Source organism: Mercurialis annua, linkage group LG3, assembly GCF_937616625.2.
Source record: "Mercurialis annua linkage group LG3, ddMerAnnu1.2, whole genome shotgun sequence".
NCBI classification, from domain to species: Eukaryota; Viridiplantae; Streptophyta; class Magnoliopsida; order Malpighiales; family Euphorbiaceae; genus Mercurialis; species Mercurialis annua.
The window spans coordinates 3036285-3056940 of record NC_065572.1 but is presented as its reverse complement, the minus strand read 5'-3'; the positions used below and the strand labels follow the sequence as shown (position 1 = coordinate 3056940).

Here is a 20656-nt window from a genome sequence, read left to right as displayed (position 1 = left end):
TGTTTAGAAAGTAAAATTTTGATGATTTAGAAGGCAAGGGATATCAGCTTAATGTTTATGCCTATAGTATTATTGCCGATGGCTTATGTAAAATTGGAAAATCCAATGTTGCCGTTGGTTTACTTCAAAGAATGCGTTGTCAACCAAATAGTTAAAACAATGGTGCAGAGGGGGATAGAGCCAAATGTGGTCACTTACAATTCACTCATAGATGGATATTGTCAGCAGAACCAATTCATTGTATTTGACACGATGGTAAGCAATGCCTGCACACCTGATGAAGTGTATCTTGATTAAATTGTACTGCAAAAACAAAAGAATAGATGATGCAAAGCAACTTTTTAAAGATATAACACCTTCCATTGTTACTTATACTTCTATGATACATGGCTTATGCCAAGCAGGAAGGCTTTTGGATGGGCGTGATCTTTTTAACGACATGCCTTGTATTGGCCCTTCTCCCAATATAGCAACTTATGGAAGTTTGATACATGGCTTTTGCAAACACGGGGATTTCGATGCCGGATTGGCTCTATTTCATGAAATGGAAAACAGTATGTTCAAACCTAATTGTGAAATCTACAGCAGTTTAATTGATGGTTTGTGTAAAGCTGGAAAGTTTAAAGATTTGTTCAATAGATTTCTCATTCAAGGATTGCAGCCTGATGCTCAAACATATAATATACTAATCAATGGAATATGCAGAGAAGGATTATTAGATGAAGCCTACCAGGTCTTCAGAAAAATGATCGAGGATGGTTGCTTTCCAGATAGTTGCACATATAATGTGATTATCCAAGGATTTCTCAAGCACAACGATCTGCTGGGGGCAAAACAACTTATTGAAGAAATGCGCGATAAGGGATTTTGTGCAGATGCCACCACATTATCCTTGGTAGCAGATGTATTGTCCACTGATGATGGCACTATGAGAAAGCTACTTGATCTTAAGGATAAAGGCTCAGTTGAGGTAAAATGAGATTTTATATAAAATACTTTTGATAGTTTTTTGTAAATGGCGATTTCATTATAAAATGGCATGTACTTTGTAGTTGCCTCTAATTGTTAAGCTCATCGTATTTCTTGTTATCCCTGCATATCAAGTCTGTTTCACATTGATGGTTAGCTCACTATCTAATAAGTTCAAATTAGTGTATCTATGGAATCTCGTTTAAGATGATTAAATTAGCCAACAAATGTTGAAATGATTAGATCTGCTTCTTTAATTATGTATCTCAAGACAACATAAAGATTCACTACATGTTGATGGTTCTATTACATTCCTCAAATTTGCATTATCTTTAAAACTATAGTTAAAACCATTGTTTTAAATGCTGAATAGGGTTATGTTAAAAGGCTGTTTTTTACAATTTTTTGTGAACATGTGGATGTTTATTGCGTCTAATATGATGACAATCATATGCTTCAAATTTCACAGATACTTTCAGAAGAAATTGAGACCGAACCGGAGGAAGCAGCTTTGATATCGATGGGAACTGAAGTTGATTTGATGAAGATCCTGAGAACTTTGTAACCAGGTTTATCACTAGCTGAAGACAGAGGTCAACTGTATGATTATTTAAAAAGCAGGATAAATAAACATCATTGCACCGAATTTGACTGCTCTCGTCGTAGAGCTTGTCGTAGCTCGTCTAGTTGCTCATAAATCTTGCAAAGCAGCGTGGGAGTACAGTTCAAATTCTTGGGGAGGAAAAGGCTGTTCTCATATCTGGTTTGAGTGCTCAAATGTTGACTCCATTGAGCTTGGGCTTATCTCCTAGTCTGTCTAGGTAGAAACTGAAGTTCAGCCCTGACAAGGTATTCTTATTGAATATATGCTTTGCGATTTCCGTAGTTAAATTAAATGTCATAATATATTTTACTATTGTGATCCCATCCTTGTGCTATAATAGACTCTGTTGCCTGGTATGTAATACCACATTAAAATTGCTGGCAAGTGGCAACAATGAGTCACATGTAAACTACAACTAGTAATATACGTCTAACAAGAAATTAATCACTGAAGCATGTGGAGTTTATAAGACAAGGTTGCTGAATGTTTTTGAAATTGTGTATATTTACTGTTGAATGAGGTACATATTTATAGGATTACAATGTTAAGTATAGCAAGAATAATTGATATAATTACAATGATACACTAATATAAATTTCCTATATTTGTAATATGAACATGATTAATTTTCCTTGATTGTAGGAGATGATTGATAGGATGATTGTTGATTTGTTTGACTGTCAATATTGGTAAGGATTTTCTGATTTATATTGATATGGTTAATACGCCCCCGCAAGATGGACGTCCGATGCGTGAGTCCAATCTTGGTTCGTAACTCATGATATGAAGTCTTGTGCAGCGGTTTGGTGAGAATGTCAGCCAGTTGATCTTTGTTGGAGACATGTTGAATGCGAATTTGGCCGAGTTGAAGTTGTTCTTTGACGAAGTGGAAGGAGAGAGCCATGTGTTTCATTCTAGAGTGAAAGACTGGGTTCTTGGCATAAAGTGTAGCTGAAATGTTGTCACAGTAAATGGCTGGTGATTTGCTGACGATGATGTGAAGCTCGGTGAGTAGGTTGCGGAGCCAAAGTGTTTCAGTTGTAACGGAAGCGACAGCTCGGAATTCAGCTTCGGTCGTGGAGAGTGCTATACCCCTTTGTTTTTTGGAGGACCAGGAAATAGGATTGCGACCGAGGTAAATGATGTAGCCTGTTGTGGAGATGTAGTTGTCTTTGTCGCCTGCGTGATCAGCGTCACAAAATGCATGAAGACAAAGTGGTGAATTACGATGCAGTTGGATGCCGAAGGTTTGAGTCCCTTGCAAGTAGCGAAGTAGACGTTTCAAAGCGGCCCAATGAGTAGTTGTGGGGTGATGAAGAAATTGAGCTAAGCGGTTTAGAGCAAAGGCAATGTCGAGCCTAGTTAGAGATAGATATTGTAAGCTTCCGACTATGGCGCGATAAGTTGATTGGTCGTGAATGGGTAGATGGTCTTCGCGAAGCAGTGATGGAGAGGTAGCCATAGGTGTAGTATTTGGTTTGGCTTCAATCATGGTGTATTTGGTGAGGAGATCGTGAACGTATTTAGATTGGTTTAGGTGTAGGCCGAGTTCATTTGGTATAACTTCTAAGCCTAGAAAGTACGACAGTGGTCCAAGATCTTTTAAGGAAAATCGCTTAGATAATGTTGTAATAAACGTTTGTAGGTGTGTTAGATTTGGTCCGGTGATGATAATATCATCAACGTAAACTAGCATATAAATACAAGTGTTTTTGGTTTGTAAAATGAATAAAGATGAATCTGAAATAGATTGTTTAAAACCTTGGGTAAGTAGATGGGTTTTTAATTCTGTGTACCAAGCTCGAGGAGCTTGTTTTAGTCCATAGATTGCTTTATGAAGTTTACAAACATAGTCGGGTTTTGTTTGATCAACAAAGCCGGGTGGTTGAATCATGAAGACATTATCGGTCAAATTGCCTTGGAGAAAGGCATTGTTGACATCCAATTGACGAAGAGGCCATGACTTTGTAACAGCTAGAGATAAAATAAGACGAACAGTAGTTGGTTTTATAACAGGACTAAATGTCTCAGTATAATCGATACCCGGTCGTTGATGGAAACCCTTAGCAACAAGTCGGGCCTTGTGTTGTTTTAGGGTGCCATCCGGGTTATATTTGTTACGAAATACCCATTTGCAGCCAATGACATTTTGTGATTGAGAGCGAGGAACGAGGGTCCATGTGTGGTTTTGCTCAAGTGCTTGGTACTCGTCGTGCATTGCATTACGCCATTGGGGAAGTATTAGAGCCTGTTTTACGGTGTTGGGCAGATTGTCAGGAGACGGGTTAAGGGTAGCAACTTTAGCGTATTTTGGGTTGGGTTTACGAATGTTGTTGTTGAGGCGAGTAGTGACTGTTTTGGCAGGTGGCGGAGCAGTGGACTTGGGTGGAGGGCAGGTTTGGATGGGCTGTTGATGGATAGAGGTGGCGTCAGCGGAGGAAGATGGAGTAGCTGTGGTAGAGGTGGGGTCTAATAGGTTCGGATCCGAGGGCGAAGAGGGGTTGGATGTAGCTTGTTGGTTGGGAGAAGGATTTCGACGAGAGTAAACAATTGTAATGGGTGGTTTGGTGTGAGGTTGATCATTGACGGATGGGGTCGAGGGAGGTGCAGGGTTTGCGTTAGTAAGAATGGGTATGGACATGGTGCACCAATCATTTGGATTAGTGTGAGGCGAAGGGGATGATGGTGGTACTGATGATTTACGAAATGGGTACTCGTCATCGACAAATTTTACATGTCTTGAAGTGTAAATGCGATAAGTTTTTGGGTCAAGACAATGGTATGCGCTTTGAGTGGTGGAATAGCCAACGAAAATGCATGAAATAGAGCGGTCTTCTAATTTATTCTTAGTATACGGTCTTAACCAAGGGTAACAAAGACATCCAAAATTATGGAGTTTTGTGTAATTGGGTTGTTTATTATGTATTACAGAATATGGTGAGTTACCATTTAAGGTTTTGGTAGGGAGTCGATTTATAAGATAAGTTGCTGTACTAAATGCAAATGGCCAATAAGTGGTCGGAAGACCTGCGTGGTTTAGGAGAGCTAGACCGGTTTCCACAATGTGACGGTGACGCCTTTCGGCATATCCATTATGTTCAGGAGTATGAGGTGGTGATGTAGAGTGGGATATTCCATTTTCAAGAAGTGTTTTATTTAATTTAATATATTCACCTCCATTATCGGAAAAAAAATGTCGAATCGGTTTTTGGAAATATTTTTCCACTAATGCCTTAAATTGAATAAATATTGTCGTGGTGTCGGATTTGCGTTTTAATGGATATAACCAAATATATTTACTAAAGTGGTCTACGAATACGATATAGTATTTGTAGTGATCTCGAGATAAGACCGGGCTGGTCCATAAGTCCGAGAATAAAAGATCAAGTGGTGCATTTGACTTTAGCGAAGAATTAGAAAAAGGGAGCTTTTTGCTCTTAGCAACACAACAAGAATGACAGTGTTCATAATCCAATATTGGTGACGATAAATTTTTATTAATAATCTTAATTACATCATAAGATGGGTGGCCTAACTTATGATGCCAAGATATTGGAGCGGTTCCTTTGACAGCGGTTTGAGCAATTGGTTGTTGAGGACACCACTCGTAAATTCCTTGCTTAACTCGGCCCTGGAGCAGAATTCTCCCCGATGATATTGCCTTTAAACAAAACAAATCAGGTGAGAAAAGTATAAATGCATTATTATCTTTACATAATTGCGAAATTGACAGAATATTGCGTGAGATGGTTGGAACATGCAACACATTATTGAATTGAAGAGATTGGAGAGTAAAAGAACCTATATTTTCAATCGGGAGAGTTGAACCGTCTCCGATAATGAGATCGTCCAGTCCGGTATAAGGAGAATGAAAAGCTAAAGTGTCCAGATCGTGGGTGATATGATTGGTAGCGCCGCTGTCAAGCAGGAAGTTTGGGTTCGGTGGAGGTGCTCCATAGGTGGCCGAGTGGGCCTGAGGTGGTGGTTGATTATAGCGAGTAGATGGTGGCGCCGGGAAGACAATGGTTGGAAAAAGTTTCCTGAATAAGGGGCAATTGGCAATGACATGGCCTGTTTGACGGCACCACTGACATCGCCCTTGGAAGGGTCGGGGATTTGGATGGTTGTGGGTGGTGGTTTGTGGGTAAGGAGAGTTGGGTTGGTGGCGGGAATAACTACGATGGTGGTGCTGGTTATTCTGGCGATATGCAGGATTCGCAGATGGGGTGAAATGATTGGTGGTTTCTTGGTGTTTGACAATCAGTTCGTGTTGAAGTAGTTTTTCATGTAATGCTTCAAAACTAATGGGTGTATCACGAGCTCTAATGGCGTTGATGACGGGTTTATAGAGCTCATAGTTAAGGCCCTTTAAGACCTTGGAGATAATATCTTCGGGATCAAGGACTTTGCCCATAAGGGCGAGTTGGTCTACACACGCTTTAATCGAGTGCATATAGTCCGAGATGGTTTGATCCGTTGATTTAACAATGGAGTCAAATTTGTCTTTAAGTTGCATAATATGCGCACGCGAGGGGTTTGCGTAAGTATGGGCAAGGATGTCCCAAGCCTCCTTAGTGGTTTTAGCCCTTACAATTAAGGATTGGAGGGCAGAAGAGATAGTACCCATTAAGGCACCAAGAATCAGTCCGTCTTGCTTGAGCCAAGTCAAGTAGGCGGGATTGGGTTTTTCATTTGTCTCAGAGTCAAGGACGGTGGCAGGTGGTGGAGACTCGGATCCATCCAGGAAACCGAGTAAGCTGAGCCCGAAAAGTATATTTGTTAACTGAAAATGCCACGAGGAATAGTTAAGTGGTGTCAACTTAATGACATGGCTTAGGTTGAGAGCAGTTAAGGGTTTTGTGGTTTCATGTGGGTTGGGAATCAAAGTTTCTTGCACAGTGTTTGTCATGGTGGAACGGGGTTGAGGCAAGGGTGGGTTGGTGCGCTTGAAGGTGAAGCGTTTTGGTCGGAGGTTGTTTGTTGCGGATCGTTGATGGCGCTGTGATACCATATAAGACAAGGTTGCTGAATGTTTTTGAAATTGTGTATATTTACTGTTGAATGAGGTACATATTTATAGGATTACAATGTTAAGTATAGCAAGAATAATTGATATAATTACAATGATACACTAATATAAATTTCCTATATTTGTAATATGAACATGATTAATTTTCCTTGATTGTAGGAGATGATTGATAGGATGATTGTTGATTTGTTTGACTGTCAATATTGGTAAGGATTTTCTGATTTGTATTGATATGGTTAATAGAGTTAACTTGTTGGATATAATTTTGATAGTACTTCTACTCTGTAACCTTCTGATTTCTACAACTGTGCCATTTTTGTGGGTAAAAATCTTTTCAAAGTTAGTGGCTGAATTTCATCCCATCAACCAAATGTGGAGTGTTTAAAAGAAAAAAACTGAGGATCTTGAAAACTTCTTGAAATTAAACAATCTAGGCTTTCGGCAATCGTTAAATATTAATATTATACATTGTATTTATCAAAATGTACGTGAAGGATATGTAGGTTGTTATTGCTTTAGCGTCGTTCCATTTACTTCTATGTTTTCAGGTTAAGGATTATTCAAGCTATTGGTTTGCTCAATTATCTCGATAAGGTCCTAAACAACAATGAGAGTTAAGGAATGGCAAGGTTGGCATTTTCCTGAAGTCACTAAGACTATGCAAGACAAACAGCCCAGTATGCCAAAGCGGTGAAGCTGACGAGTAGTCGTGATAAATCTGCCAAGCTTTATTTCTCCTAGGTAAACATCTTGACTTGGTTATGTCTTTTACATGAGTGTTCCTGCCTTCCTGGTTTAAGTATCACGATTCATGAAACCTATCCATTGCACAATCCTTTATTTTAGCATTTGTTGATGTGCTAATAGTCGCAATCTTGTGCCATTCACCGGTTGGTGACTCAACATGAGTTATGTTTTTGTCCATATATTGACAGTAATTGAAACGAACAGCTCTCCGTTATCACTTTATGAGACGAATAAATCACACATTTAAAATTTTACTTATGGTGCCTCGTAAAATTTCACAGATACTACCGAATTTGATTGCTCTCGTTGGAGAGCTTTGCGTATGGGGTTACAGGCTTGGCTACTCGGTAATTGTGGAGAAGGAACTCCATGCTAATGCTACTCTACCGTGCCATTTTAGTTTTACTTTCTGCTTAATTAATTGTATTAGGATATGAATCATATGATAATGAGCTGTTTTGTCAGAAGTGAACATACTGCAAAAAATTACATTACGCAACTTTTTTGCATACTATGCTTCAAATTTTGAGGGATTCATTTTGTTTTTTTTTTTCAATCGGTAGCAGTGATATTATGTTTTGATATGAGGATTTTAAATTTTACTAGTTTTTTTTATTATGATCAATTTTTTTTTATTAAACATTTATTGTTTAGATTATATTAACATTTCATAATTTTGATTCTACCTGTATAAACTTTTGATTTTGCTATAGGATTGTAGGCTTAAAGGGATGATTATTGTTTGGATTATAATAAAATGTGGATGGAAGTACTATGAGACGTAAAATCTGATAAATTTTCATGCAATTTACGTGAAAATAATTCGGTATAAAATTAAAGGGTGGCGATATTTCCAGATCAATTATTTATAGAGCCAGAGCAATTTTTATATTTTAGACATTATTACCCTTCTATTGGTTAGGCATTTGTTTTCTTCTTTTTGGTTATATATTTATTCCTTAATTAAGCTTATTTGATATTACTAATCAAAACACTTAAACTTGGAAATTCTTTTTACATCAATATCTTTTTTCTTTAATTGAATCAAATCGTTTGATAAATCTCCGCAACTAATTTTTCTACGACATATTTTTGGACTCTTTTTTATGACCGGTAATAAATGAGAATAAAAATACAAACCCCTGCCAACATATATCACTTGCACTCAATTATATTGGACAAATGTACTGCCAATTGCCATACCACTACTAATGTATATCACACCTGCAATTAATATCACCACTAAAATATTATTTTTCTCAAATAACATGAGAAAATGGGCACTTAACGGACCTCAAATTACCAAAAGAAAGTGAACACTTTAGCAAATCATACTAGATTATTATAATTATAAAACCAATCAAAAACGAAGTTTGCTAATTATACCGTCAAATTAAATTGTTACAATCACAAAACCAATAAAATAATAAAACTGCAAACAAAATAAGTAGAAACAGAAAGTTACAGCTTTATGGACCAAATTTGAAGACATCATGACTCTTGCCAACATGACAGGGGATTTAAGTGATCAGCTACCCAAAAATGATCCATTAGAGCATTACTAAGTTGGTCTACGTGTTTCCAAACCCGAGATAGATAGCTGTATTAAAAATATCATACACAAACAACGAAATCAATTATCACTAGATAGTAGACCGTTAAAAAGTTGATTAGAACTACCGCATTCAAGTAAATTTAAAAAAAAATTAGATACTTACTTGATGTTTGAATTTTCTTCTAAAATTGATTGGATTGTAATCCAAGTTTAGATCAACCAAATTTGACTGACCACCTTCATTCATAGAAAAATCCATATTCCTTGAATCGAGCTCATCAACTACGATAGTTTCTTTACAAGTACGACTATTATGGCCCACACCCTTGCAAACGCGACATCTTCTTCTATTCTCTACCATCTCAAAGTTAGAAGGAATACGCTCTCTAGTACTCGAGTTGTTTTTTCTTGCATTTTTTGTGGGCCGACCCTTATGTGGTTGAATAGTCGGCTCAAGATACGATGAAGTTGATATGAGATAATGTCTCTCGGACATACTCCTTTTGAACAAGAGGACATTGTTGATATTTATATTGAAGCTCAGTAAACATCTCTTGAATGCCATCATCCCTATTTCTAGTTTCACCAAGGCTAGAAATAAAATTTGAATCAATTCTCCATTGAGAGTGAATGGAATCAAGAGGAATCATCCCACCCTTCCAACTCATCATCTTATGAGCACAAGGAAGACCCATAGTTGCTGTAAAATGACCTTTACACAAAGGTGTTACTTTCCCATATTTCACCATTTCATATAGATTATGCAATTGTCTCATTGCAAATTTTGAAACACGAGTAGTGAGATTCTTAAAAAACAAAGAGTTACAATAATGTGGTAAATGTAACCTTTCAGTAGCCAAATGAGCTTTAATTTCTTGAAACTCATTTTCAATAGCAAGACATATTTTATCTTTTAGTTGACGAAAGTCACCTGTAGAAACTTGCAAATATCTTTTGAGTTTTGCATGTGCACTTTCAGCTCTTGAGGAGACACGATTACCAAAATGAAGATGTTTCTCTGTCCATACACTAATAAAATATTCATGATATGGAAGCCAAGTACCATGAATATAATTAATGACATTTTGCTTCTGTGCATATTTTCCTTCAAATTGTTTCCAATTTTCTGCATATTCAACTTCATTTGATGTATATATAATTTCATTCCACGAAGATAAAAAAGAATCCCATTCATCTTGAACTTCAAAATATCGCTTGCAGTTTGCCAATATATTCTTCTCAATATGCCACACACATAAAAAAATTCTAGTTTTGGGAAAAACTACTCTAATAGCATTCATTAAAACCAACTCCCTATCAGAAACAATTGCAGATGGTTGAACATTATCTCCAAGAATTGTTTTAAACATATCTAACATAATCTTGTTCACACTCCTTCTCTAAAAGTGCAAAACATGAATAAAAGGATGAGTTCAAACTAGAAATTCCAATTATGTCTAATAATGGCATCTTATATTTATTTGTCTTGTAGGTGCAACCCATTACAAAGACATTTTGGTAATTTCGCGTAAGTGTAATAGATAAAGGATGAGCGAAAAATAGATGCGTTAAATGGCCAGTGTCATTATGTTGAGCATTGAATGTAAAATCGCCATCTCCAAATTCCTCAAACAATGCTTGAATTATAGTTCGACAACCCAAATTTTCTCTATAGATTTTAGCTTTGGCATTATACACACTCCGAGAGACTGCTTGAAGACTATTATTTTTTTGTCGAAGTGATGTCAAAATATGACGCGGTGCTATGCCTGATTTACTCATTGTTTCAACACTACTAATTTCTTCCTTTGACAAATGACGACAAGATGAATGTCCGGACATGTCTACGGAGGCCTCATGATTATGCAAGTTATTTTTTTCTTCTAATGTCCAAAACCCTTCATCTTGCTTTTTTCCTTTAATCATGAATGGACAATTTCTAAGACGGGTAGAAGTTTTTCTTTGTCGTTTGTCAAAAGGAACACAATGCCTATTTCGGTAAATACCTCCTAAATCACAACCAATAGTGACATATTTATCTTTTCTAGAGCTTTGAATGGACAAAACATAACCTTTCTCAAAGAAAAAATTTCGAACATGCACAATGAGCTCATCACGAGTTTGAAACTTCTTACTCAACAAATCTAGCATGTTTCGTTGTTCATTGCATTCTTGGCTCTCCGCTTCTGTATTTAGCTGTTGTAAATATTCTGTAGAATTTTTTTCCATCATGCTTTCAATGTTTAAATTGTCTTCCATTTTTCTGTAGTTAAGAAAAATAAATAAATATGACAAATATCAAAAATATACTACAGTTTAATAGAAGTAATTACTTTAACAGTTTAAATTTAAAATAAATTCATAAAACCAATTCTGTATACATACGAAACAAATTGATATCACAAACATGTTAGAAAAATAACAACAAATCATCATAATTTTATGATTGATTTGAACAAATTAATTAGTGTAATAATGAGCATAGCTAGAAAAACGTGATTATTTAACACCCATAAGAGAAAAATATATGAGAAGAAGTATAGAATTTTTAAAAGACACACTAGCATACCGGACCAACAATGATGAATATGCGTGCCGGCAGAAAATTAGTTGCAGATATTATCAAAAGGTTTGATTCAATTAAAAAAAAGAAATTGATATGAAAAGAGTTCCAGGTTTAAGTGTTTTAATTAGAATCAAATAAGTTTAATTAAGGAATAAATATATAACCAAAAAGAAGAAAACAAATGCCTAATTAATAGAAGGGTAATAATGTCTAAAATATAAAAACTGCTCTGGCCCTATAAATAATTGATCTGGAAATATCGCCGCCCAAAATTAAAATATAAGTTAAAAATTGCTCATCTTTATTTTTTTTTATTATTACTCATCTTTATTCTTATTATCATGTTACTTTAGTAATTGAAAGTTTATGAATTTAAAATAGAATCTTAAATGTTAATTTTTCTGGTTGTAATTATAAAATATAATTGAAAGGTATACAAAAATCAAAATTGTAAGAATGTGGCAAATATTCTCTCTTTGGAAAGATGTTCAAATGTCACATAAAAATCTAGCAGCAACCAAAAAGAAAGAAAAATAAAGTTTAATTCGCTAACATTTATTTTATTGAACTTTTTTCTTACTCCAAATAAACTTTAAATCTATATTGTCATAAAACTTTTTTTTTCACATAAATATTTATGTAGAGTTAATGAAATTAATAAATAGTTTATGAATAGATTAATAAATAGTTTATGAATAGATATCATATATTATAGTAAAATATGGTGTATTATGTTATTAGTTATTACTATTTTATATAAAACAATCACATGGAATAACTGCTTGACATTATATTATCAAATATCTGTTTTGAACTGATTTATCCAATAATTGATAGTACCTTATTAGTTTGAATTAGAATTAATAATTGAAAAATGTCAACAACAAAAGGAATTTATGGCACCTACATTGTTCCACCACAACCTCTAAGGCTCTAACTCGACCCCCACTATGCTGCAACAAAATTTAAAGCAGCTGCTCACACCTACACCATCACCCTCCGCCGCTCCGACCGGCTAATGTCCACGACGACGATAATAAAATTAATTATTAATACTAGTGTAGCATTTTAAATTTATTATTACCACTCCGACCGACTAATACCCACGACGATGATAGTAAAATAAATTGTTAAGATTATATAGTATTTTTAATTTTATTATTATTAAATATCTTTAATACTGATTTTTTTGACAATTTTCTTTTGTAGAAGGTGCTTCTTTACGAGGGAAATACAAAAAAAGTTATTGGCTACATCCATCAAGTTTGAGGAGAAAGCTACACTTGAAATGAGAATAGTTTTGACATAGTTGACTCATTTTTCATGCTTCATGTAATATCAAATTAAATATAACTATTTCAAAGATATAAGTAGCTTATCTTTTAATGTTATTATTATTGAAAAACATTTATTTTGAGAAAAATATACATTTATGGGTTTTCTATTTTACCATAGAGTAAAAATAGTTATTATTCATTTAATACAAAATAGATAATCTAATTTTATGTTTTAAAAATAGGCTAATAATAATACCCATGAACCATGATTTTATGGTCACTTTATAAGAAACCTCCTAGACTTTAAAAACGGTTAACAGATTCCCTAAATTTTATGACAGCGCTCGCAAAATATTCTAAACCCAAAAAATGACTAAAATTCTTCTAAAAATTTATAATTTAAATAAATTTAACCAAAACATATCCAACTCAACTCCAGATTTAAACCCACTCATTCAATCAAATCACACCTAAAGTCTCCCACACAACCCTCTAATCGGCACCACCCGACCATCTATCGCCGCACATCCACCAAAAACCGCCACGCCGCCGGTAACTAACACATTATTAGTTTGTTACACGAATGACATTACACAACGGTTGTATTGTATAATTTTTCGTAAAACTAACATAGTTAAATATTAAACTAAATGTTAATTATGTTTTTTTTAGATTTAACTTTTTAAATTGAACCACATATTTAATAAAATAATTTATTAATTAAAAAAAGCATGTGCATTGCTATAAATTTAGAAGGCTAAATCAGTTTAAGGTCCTACACTATTTTAATTTGTCAAGTCTCTTAACTTCTATTTAGCTTCCTTAGATTTTTAAATTTTTGTTTTTTTATTTATTGATTTCTTAAACGGAGATCCATTTAAGGATCCAATGAACTAATAAATAAAAATTTAGAAATCCAATAAAACAAAAATATAAAAGTTAAAGGACTCAATGAACAAAAAAAGCAAAATTTAGAGATATAAATAAATTAAATAAAAATTGAAGGACTTGACAAATTAAAATTGTATAGTTTAAGAATTGTAAAATAGATTTAGCCAATTTAGAAATGAAAATCCATGATGAGAGAGAGAGTGTTTGACTTGGAAGAAAACAGGAAAACCAAAGGCAAAAGCCAAAGGCCAAATAAAATCATCTCTCTACTTTGTCTTGTTACTCCAAATTCCTTTCAATTCTTTTATTTTTCAAAGGACCCATCAAAATCCCACAAAAATTTCCAATACTTCCAATTCATCAGATTCTTTCCAAAATCACCCTCTCCCCATCACTCAGATTCAATCAAAGTAAGTTTCTTTTCCTTTAATCTCTCTTGGGTCAGATCCTTCTTCACTTTATTTTCATGGGTTTCTGATTTGCATATTTTTAGCTCATTTTAAGACTCCTGATTGTGAAAAGTTATTGTTTTGCAGTGATTGGTTTAGATTATTAGTGATTAGTTTCTTGTTTTGCAGTGACTAGTGAGTAGATGTTGATTTTTAGGAAAACTATTACATGGGCTATGATGAGATTTAGATTTTAAGACATGGGTTGTGTTCTTGGTAGAGAGGTTAGTTCTGGCATAGTTTCAGAGTCTAAAGAGGTTAAGCAGCTGAGTGTTGAATCTGATAGGAAAGTAGAGAGTGTTTCGGTGCGAAAAACTGATGCTAGTAGTGTTGTTGAGATTGAAAATGAGGAGGCTCAGAAGGAAGATAAAGGTGAGGGAGATAGTAAAAAGCCGAGGGGGGAGAGGAGGAGGTCGAAGCCGAATCCTAGGTTGAGTAATCCGCCAAAGCATTTGCACGGTGAGCAAGTTGCAGCCGGATGGCCGCCTTGGCTATCGGCTGTGTGCGGGGAGGCGCTCAATGGATGGATTCCACGGCGTGCTGACACATTTGAGAAGATTGATAAGGTATGTTATGTAATTATAATGCCACTAATTCACGAGTTTGCTAAAACTGAAAGTAATTGTGAATATATGGTTAGCTTGATCGGCTGGCCTTGTAAATTATCCCGTTATGTATGGCATAACAATGTGGTTCTCAAAATTAAGCTTTTTATGAGTTGGAGTAGTCTTCAAATTGTAGGAAGATGAGATGTTCAAAGGCGTTTTATTTTTTTCATTAACATGGTTGTTAATATCATTGTTATTATAAAATTGTTTTTCTTATTCATTGTGTTTTTTGGAGTTACTACTCGTATTCATGTTGGTTCTTCCATTCTTGTAGATTGGATCGGGAACATATAGCAATGTGTATAAAGCTAGAGATTCATTATCAGGTAAAGTTGTTGCACTGAAGAAGGTTCGATTTGATAATCTGGAACCTGAAAGCGTAAAATTTATGGCAAGAGAAATCCTCATTTTGAGGAGATTGGACCATGTGAATGTTGTAAAGTTAGAAGGTTTAGTTACATCCAGGATGTCATGTAGTTTGTACCTGGTGTTTGAGTACATGGAGCACGATTTAGCTGGACTTGCTGCAAGCCCCGGAGTAAAGTTCACAGAGTCACAGGTCTGTCTGCATCTGTCTTGAAATCCACTTTTGTAGCTGATGCCTAGTCTTCCTTAGTGGGATAAGGAACTATTATCCTTAGTGCGTTAACGTTTCAGGTTAAATGTTACATGCATCAACTATTATCCGGTCTTGAGCACTGTCACAACCGCGGTGTTCTACATCGTGACATCAAAGGATCAAATCTTCTAATTGACAATGAAGGAATACTCAGGATTGCTGATTTTGGATTGGCGTCTTTCTTTGATCCCAATCACAAGCATCCAATGACTAGTCGGGTGGTTACTCTATGGTATCGACCTCCTGAGCTTCTTCTCGGAGCTACAGATTATGATGTGGGTGTGGACCTCTGGAGTGCAGGTTGTATCCTGGCCGAGCTATTGGCTGGAAAGCCTATTATGCCAGGCCGTACTGAGGTAAAGTTGCTTATTCTTGTTGGCTTTTTAATTTTCAAAGCAATTTCATGATGCAACTTTGTACATCGGCCTTTTGCATTTCATGAGTCCATTAATTTCCTAAAAAGTTGATGGTAACACTTAACAATGTTGGAAGTTGGATAAAGAGCCGGTGTAAGACTTACGGACAAGATTTGAGTTTTGGTTTTAGGCTGAAAAGTGTTGGATGTAGAATGTATACCAATATGTTTACAATGCTTTGATTTTCTTTTTATAAATTGGAGTAATGGCCCGCCTTGCTCGTTAAACATAGTAATTTTTGGTCTTGAAACAGGCATTCTTACATACGTATCAGTCAGCATAGATGTAGAATAATAGAACTTTTAAATCCTTCTGAAAATTAAGCCATAACTGCATGAGTAGAGGATACAAATAAGCATATAAGTGGCCCAACTATTTTGTGATTATAGCTTAATTGTGTTAGTATGAATATGCTTCTGGTTGCAGTTTGGTAGATCACATTTGGATACATTTTATGTTCTCAAATCCTACGATAATCGTTTGCTCAATGACTCAGGTAGAGCAACTGCATAAGATTTACAAGCTATGTGGGTCACCTTCAGATGATTACTGGAAGAAATCAAAGTTACCACATGCAACATTATTTAGGCCCCGAGAGCCTTACAAAAGATGCATAAGGGAAACGTTTAAAGATTTTCCATCATCATCACTTCCTCTCATAGAAACTCTTCTTTCAATTGATCCAGCTGAACGTCAGACGGCCACAACTGCCCTAAGAAGTGAAGTAAGTTATCAAATTCTAATAGTTGTATGGCTGCAATCAGTGATAAAAATATCCCCATTAAAATGCTTTGGCTCCAATAGTGACACCCGATTTTAACAAATCTCTCTTGAAATCCTAAATTTGGGTTACACTCATGAACTTTGTATTTGAGATTCCTCGTTGCGTTTTTTCTTTCTTAAATCGACCTAGGAAATCAATCCATACGACTTATACAGAAAACAATGTATCAGCATTCCTTTTGTTATATTTTTATATTTTCTGTTATGCAGTTCTTCACAACAGAGCCTTATGCTTGTGAGCCTTCTACTCTCCCAAAATATCCTCCAAGTAAGGAAATGGATGCTAAACGAAGAGATGATGAAGCTCGAAGGTACCTCTTTTACACTTTCATTTGTTATTATATTTCCTTTGACGAGACATCTAAATCCCCATGAGCATGCTGGTATTGTAATTGGCAGGCATGCACTTCGATTTAAAACTGGTAGCTACTTACAGAAATGTTGTTCTTCAGTTGATATATTTTAAATTACGGATCCATCTTAGAACTTAGTTTATAGTTCAAGGAAAATTTTATTTTACATATGAGTGATCTGTAATTAGAATGAGTCTAAGTTGCTATAGATTCAAAAGGGCCATATGATTCCACTCCAAGAAAGAGAGAGGACCATGTTGATTGAATTTATTCCTCGACTTCAATTATTTTCTGGTTTTTCCGGCCCCAATTTAACGGGTCTTCATTTCTGTTTGTTGTAGATTGTATGCTCATTTTGCACTTCTTGACATTCATTCATGGAAATTCCTTTAGACATTCATTCAATATATTAATTGTCACTTTAATACTGTGATTTTTTTTACTGAATGAAAAGGAACAATATCTCTCTAATGCATTTATATATGCTTTTTAGACAAAGAGCTGCTTCTAAAGCCCAGGGTGAGAATACAAAGAAACCAAGGACACGTGATCGTGCACCTCGGCCAATGCCTGCTCCAGAGGCCAATGCAGAGCTCCAATCTAATATTGATGTATGTTTCAGAACCCTTATTCTACATTTTTTTCTGTGGATAAATTATTGGATATTCAGTGATTAAGTTGTTTGTACCTCTTGGTCAACTAACATGGAGTGGTTGATTATTTAAAAAAAAACATGGAGTGGTTGAAAATCTGTATTATTCAGAGTGGCGAACCTGTCAAGCTGTCAAATAGGGGTGTGTATTAGTTCAAACCAAATTGAACCAAATCAAATTACAAGGATGTATTTTTTTTAAATCTAACCAAACCAAACCAGTTGGTCCCGTTGAATTTTTGGTTCCACTCGATTTATACCAGAATTGAACTGAATTTTCTTAATGTTCAAAACTGAACCAAACCAAAAAACTAATTTTTTTATAATGTCAAACAAGAGCGAACCAAATTTATCGGTTTGGTTTTTGCACACCCCTACTGTCAAGGGAATAATATTTTTGTCGATTACTCAACTATAGTATTGCTTATATGTGCCCGGATTACTTACAATGTTGTTTCGTCGTTAAAACAGAGAAGACGGCTTATTAACTATGCAAACGCAAAGAGCAAGAGCGAAAAGTTTCCTCCGCCTCACCAGGACGGGGCACTAGGCTATCCTTTAGGAGTGTCTCAGCACATTGATCCGGCATATGTTCCTTCTGATGTTCCGTATAGCTCCACCTCATTCACCCATTCAAAAGAACCTATTCAAACATGGTCGGGTCCATTGGGTGATCCTGCTAGTGCTGGCGGCCCGAGACGAAAGAAAAATGCAGCAAAATCATTAATGGCAAACCATAGAGATAGAACCAACGATACTCGATTAAAGGGGAAGCAAACTGTGGCTTGAACTTTGAGTGTATATGCTCATATATTGAGAATCTTCATTTGTGAAAACTGGCAATTGCCTATACAGCAAAAGCTTATGCTGCCATTTGATGCCTGCAAATTTGCTTGGCTTGGTTCACACGTCAAAAGAGAGAATTTTATTTGGTTACAGAAAAAAAAAGATGTACTTTTTTGGGGGGTGAAATCAAATTTTATATACTTTTGTTTTCCATTTTCATGACAGGAAAAATCATTTCTTTCTATTGGGATGCTGATAAAAAATTCTATCGATATGTATAATATTATCATTAATATTACTATTTTTTTGTGTTAATTTTTTTTTTTCGTAATTTAGTGGAAACAAATTAATAAATTGTGGAATTGTCCTGATCTTCTGTTTTCTGTTTCATTCTCTTACCCTCATTTTTCTTCCTTGTGTTTTCCCCTATGAATCATAAGTCTTAGAGGGTGTTGGAGAAAATTGGAAAAGGCAGCGATGGAAAAGTAAAAGTCTCATTTTAGGGTTAAAGTCTTTTGCGGTTATTGAAATATCGAACTTTTACAAAACGGTTTGCATTTGTTATATTTTGATAATCGAATTTTTTTTGTTTTACATCAGTTAGAGGTTATTGTAACAATTCAAGCAAAAATTGCTTATATGGTAACAAATACGTCAGATAACCACGTAAACGTTTGGGGATTTCCCCCTATTTTCCCCTATTTTATTTTTAAATTCCACCTTTATACATATTTTTTTAAAACTAGTTTCGCATTATGTGCTATGCATGTGGCTCGTAACGTAACTCGTCAATGAACGTAATAGTAAATTTAGTATAATTATATCAATTTTTTATTTATAATTAATATTAAATTAGTTAAGAATTTTTGTAAAAGTAAATATAATATATTCGTTTATAATTTTTTTCTCCATACTGAATTTATTCTTCTTTTGATTTTATAATAACCATAATTAAATAATTAATTTAATTTTATTAATTTCTATCTTTAAAAATAATAAAATAGAAATTTAAATAATAATATATTGATCAAATACAGTATTTTAATTTTGTAGTTCAATCAAACTAAAAAATAGATATTCCTACTAATTTGGAGACAAAATAATTATTTTTTACATACTAAAAACTAAATTGGAGATAATTTAGCTACCTATTCTAATTAGGACTTTAATTATAATAGTGATTAATTAAATGACTATAAAACTTTTATTTAGTAGTAAACTGAAAAGGATTATTTAGTAAATTTGTCTGTCCCCCCCATCCGTGCTTTTATATATAGTATAGATATAGATAGATATAGAAGTATAGATAAATCAAATTTGTGCCTATTGTGGACCTTATGCACCATTTATAAGGGCGCATAGGTATTTTTGACACAGATTGACATAGAGGCCTTCTTTTTTTTTTGCTGCAAATGTGCATCACACATAAGCTTAGCTGTTGTCAACAGTTAGCTCAGAGCCCAGTGCATTTTCATCATCTACCATAGAAGCCTTCTTCGATATGAAATAAAAGGTAAATTATTAAAATATAATAAATAAAACGATATGTAAATGGCAAATAGTTCAACAACCATGATTTTCTTAACCCTCCCATTCTATTTATACATAGAACATTTATAATAATCATTAATTTTAATAATACTGATTATGTAAGTATTATTAAAATAATGATTAATTATTTTCTTATCAACTCAATTGCGCCTTGGAATTAATGTTAATTTACTTTAGTTATTGATTAAAAGTATATTATTATTGACGTATTATTATATTGCGAGCTACGTTCGAAGCACATAGAACAATACTATATATTTTGTAGATCCTCGCAATTTCTTTTATTATAATTTGAAAACATAAAATTGTATCATATACTTATATTATTCGTGGACATTTGATGTTAATAATATGATAGAATTAATTTCCTTTAGAACAATGATATAATTAACTTTAAATTATTTGATATCGTGTTACAATTTTATTGAATTTGTCAATAGACTGATAAGGATGGATAATAATATATAAGATGATTTTTATATTTGAACGGCGGAGTTCAAGTAAAGTAAAGTTATCTACCATTATATAAATGTCAAACACTTTGTTATAAAAATACTAGTTGAATTGAAAATATATTTGAATGCATCTTTATGTCTAAAACAGCTCAACATAGATTCTTAAAAAGGGTATTACTTGGTCTTCAAGTTTGTCAAATAAAAGAACCAAATTAATATAGTAATGGCTTTTGAAGAAGACTGCACTTTTTTTTATTTTGTTTATGGCACGAACTTTTAAAATCTTAAATTTTAATTTAATTTAAATTTTCAGTTTTGTTTGTTTAAGTTGAATGAAAAAAAGTTC

At 34.3% G+C, this 20656-nt stretch overlaps 3 protein-coding genes and 1 non-coding gene across 5 annotated transcripts; 2 read left to right on the top strand and 2 right to left on the bottom strand.

The window, feature by feature from the left end:
- Positions 1–262: 262 nt before the first annotated feature.
- LOC126671372 (pentatricopeptide repeat-containing protein At3g22470, mitochondrial-like) lies at positions 263–1794 on the top strand. Its single transcript, XM_056104931.1, has 4 exons — positions 263–970; positions 1053–1103; positions 1439–1501; positions 1681–1794. Exons 1-4 carry the CDS (start codon positions 263–265, stop codon positions 1792–1794), a joined length of 936 nt encoding a protein of 311 aa, XP_055960906.1.
- Positions 1795–9356: 7562 nt separating this feature from the next.
- LOC126671359 (uncharacterized) lies at positions 9357–11163 on the bottom strand. The gene is made up of 2 exons (XM_050365130.1): positions 10411–11163; positions 9357–10304 (listed from the first exon to the last, which is right to left on the bottom strand). The coding sequence occupies exons 1-2, from the start codon at positions 11161–11163 to the stop codon at positions 9357–9359; spliced, it is 1701 nt and encodes a 566-aa protein (XP_050221087.1).
- A 2664-nt stretch (positions 11164–13827) lies between these two features.
- Positions 13828–18619, top strand: LOC126673670 (probable serine/threonine-protein kinase At1g54610). Of its 2 annotated transcripts, none has more exons than XM_050367899.2 (8): positions 13828–14048; positions 14217–14653; positions 14970–15254; positions 15353–15670; positions 16227–16454; positions 16724–16824; positions 17360–17477; positions 17990–18619. In XM_050367899.2, exons 2-8 carry the CDS (start codon positions 14288–14290, stop codon positions 18305–18307), a joined length of 1734 nt encoding a protein of 577 aa, XP_050223856.1. In that variant the 5' UTR covers positions 13828–14048; positions 14217–14287; the 3' UTR covers positions 18308–18619. The 2 variants fall into 2 exon arrangements, with proteins under 2 accessions (XP_050223856.1, XP_050223855.1); XM_050367898.2 differs by having other exon boundaries at positions 14175–14653.
- Positions 18620–19679: 1060 nt separating this feature from the next.
- Positions 19680–19786, bottom strand: LOC126676057 (small nucleolar RNA snoR118). Its single transcript, XR_007640231.1, has one exon. It is a non-coding gene; the product is annotated as a small nucleolar RNA snoR118 (small nucleolar RNA).
- Positions 19787–20656: the final 870 nt, after the last annotated feature.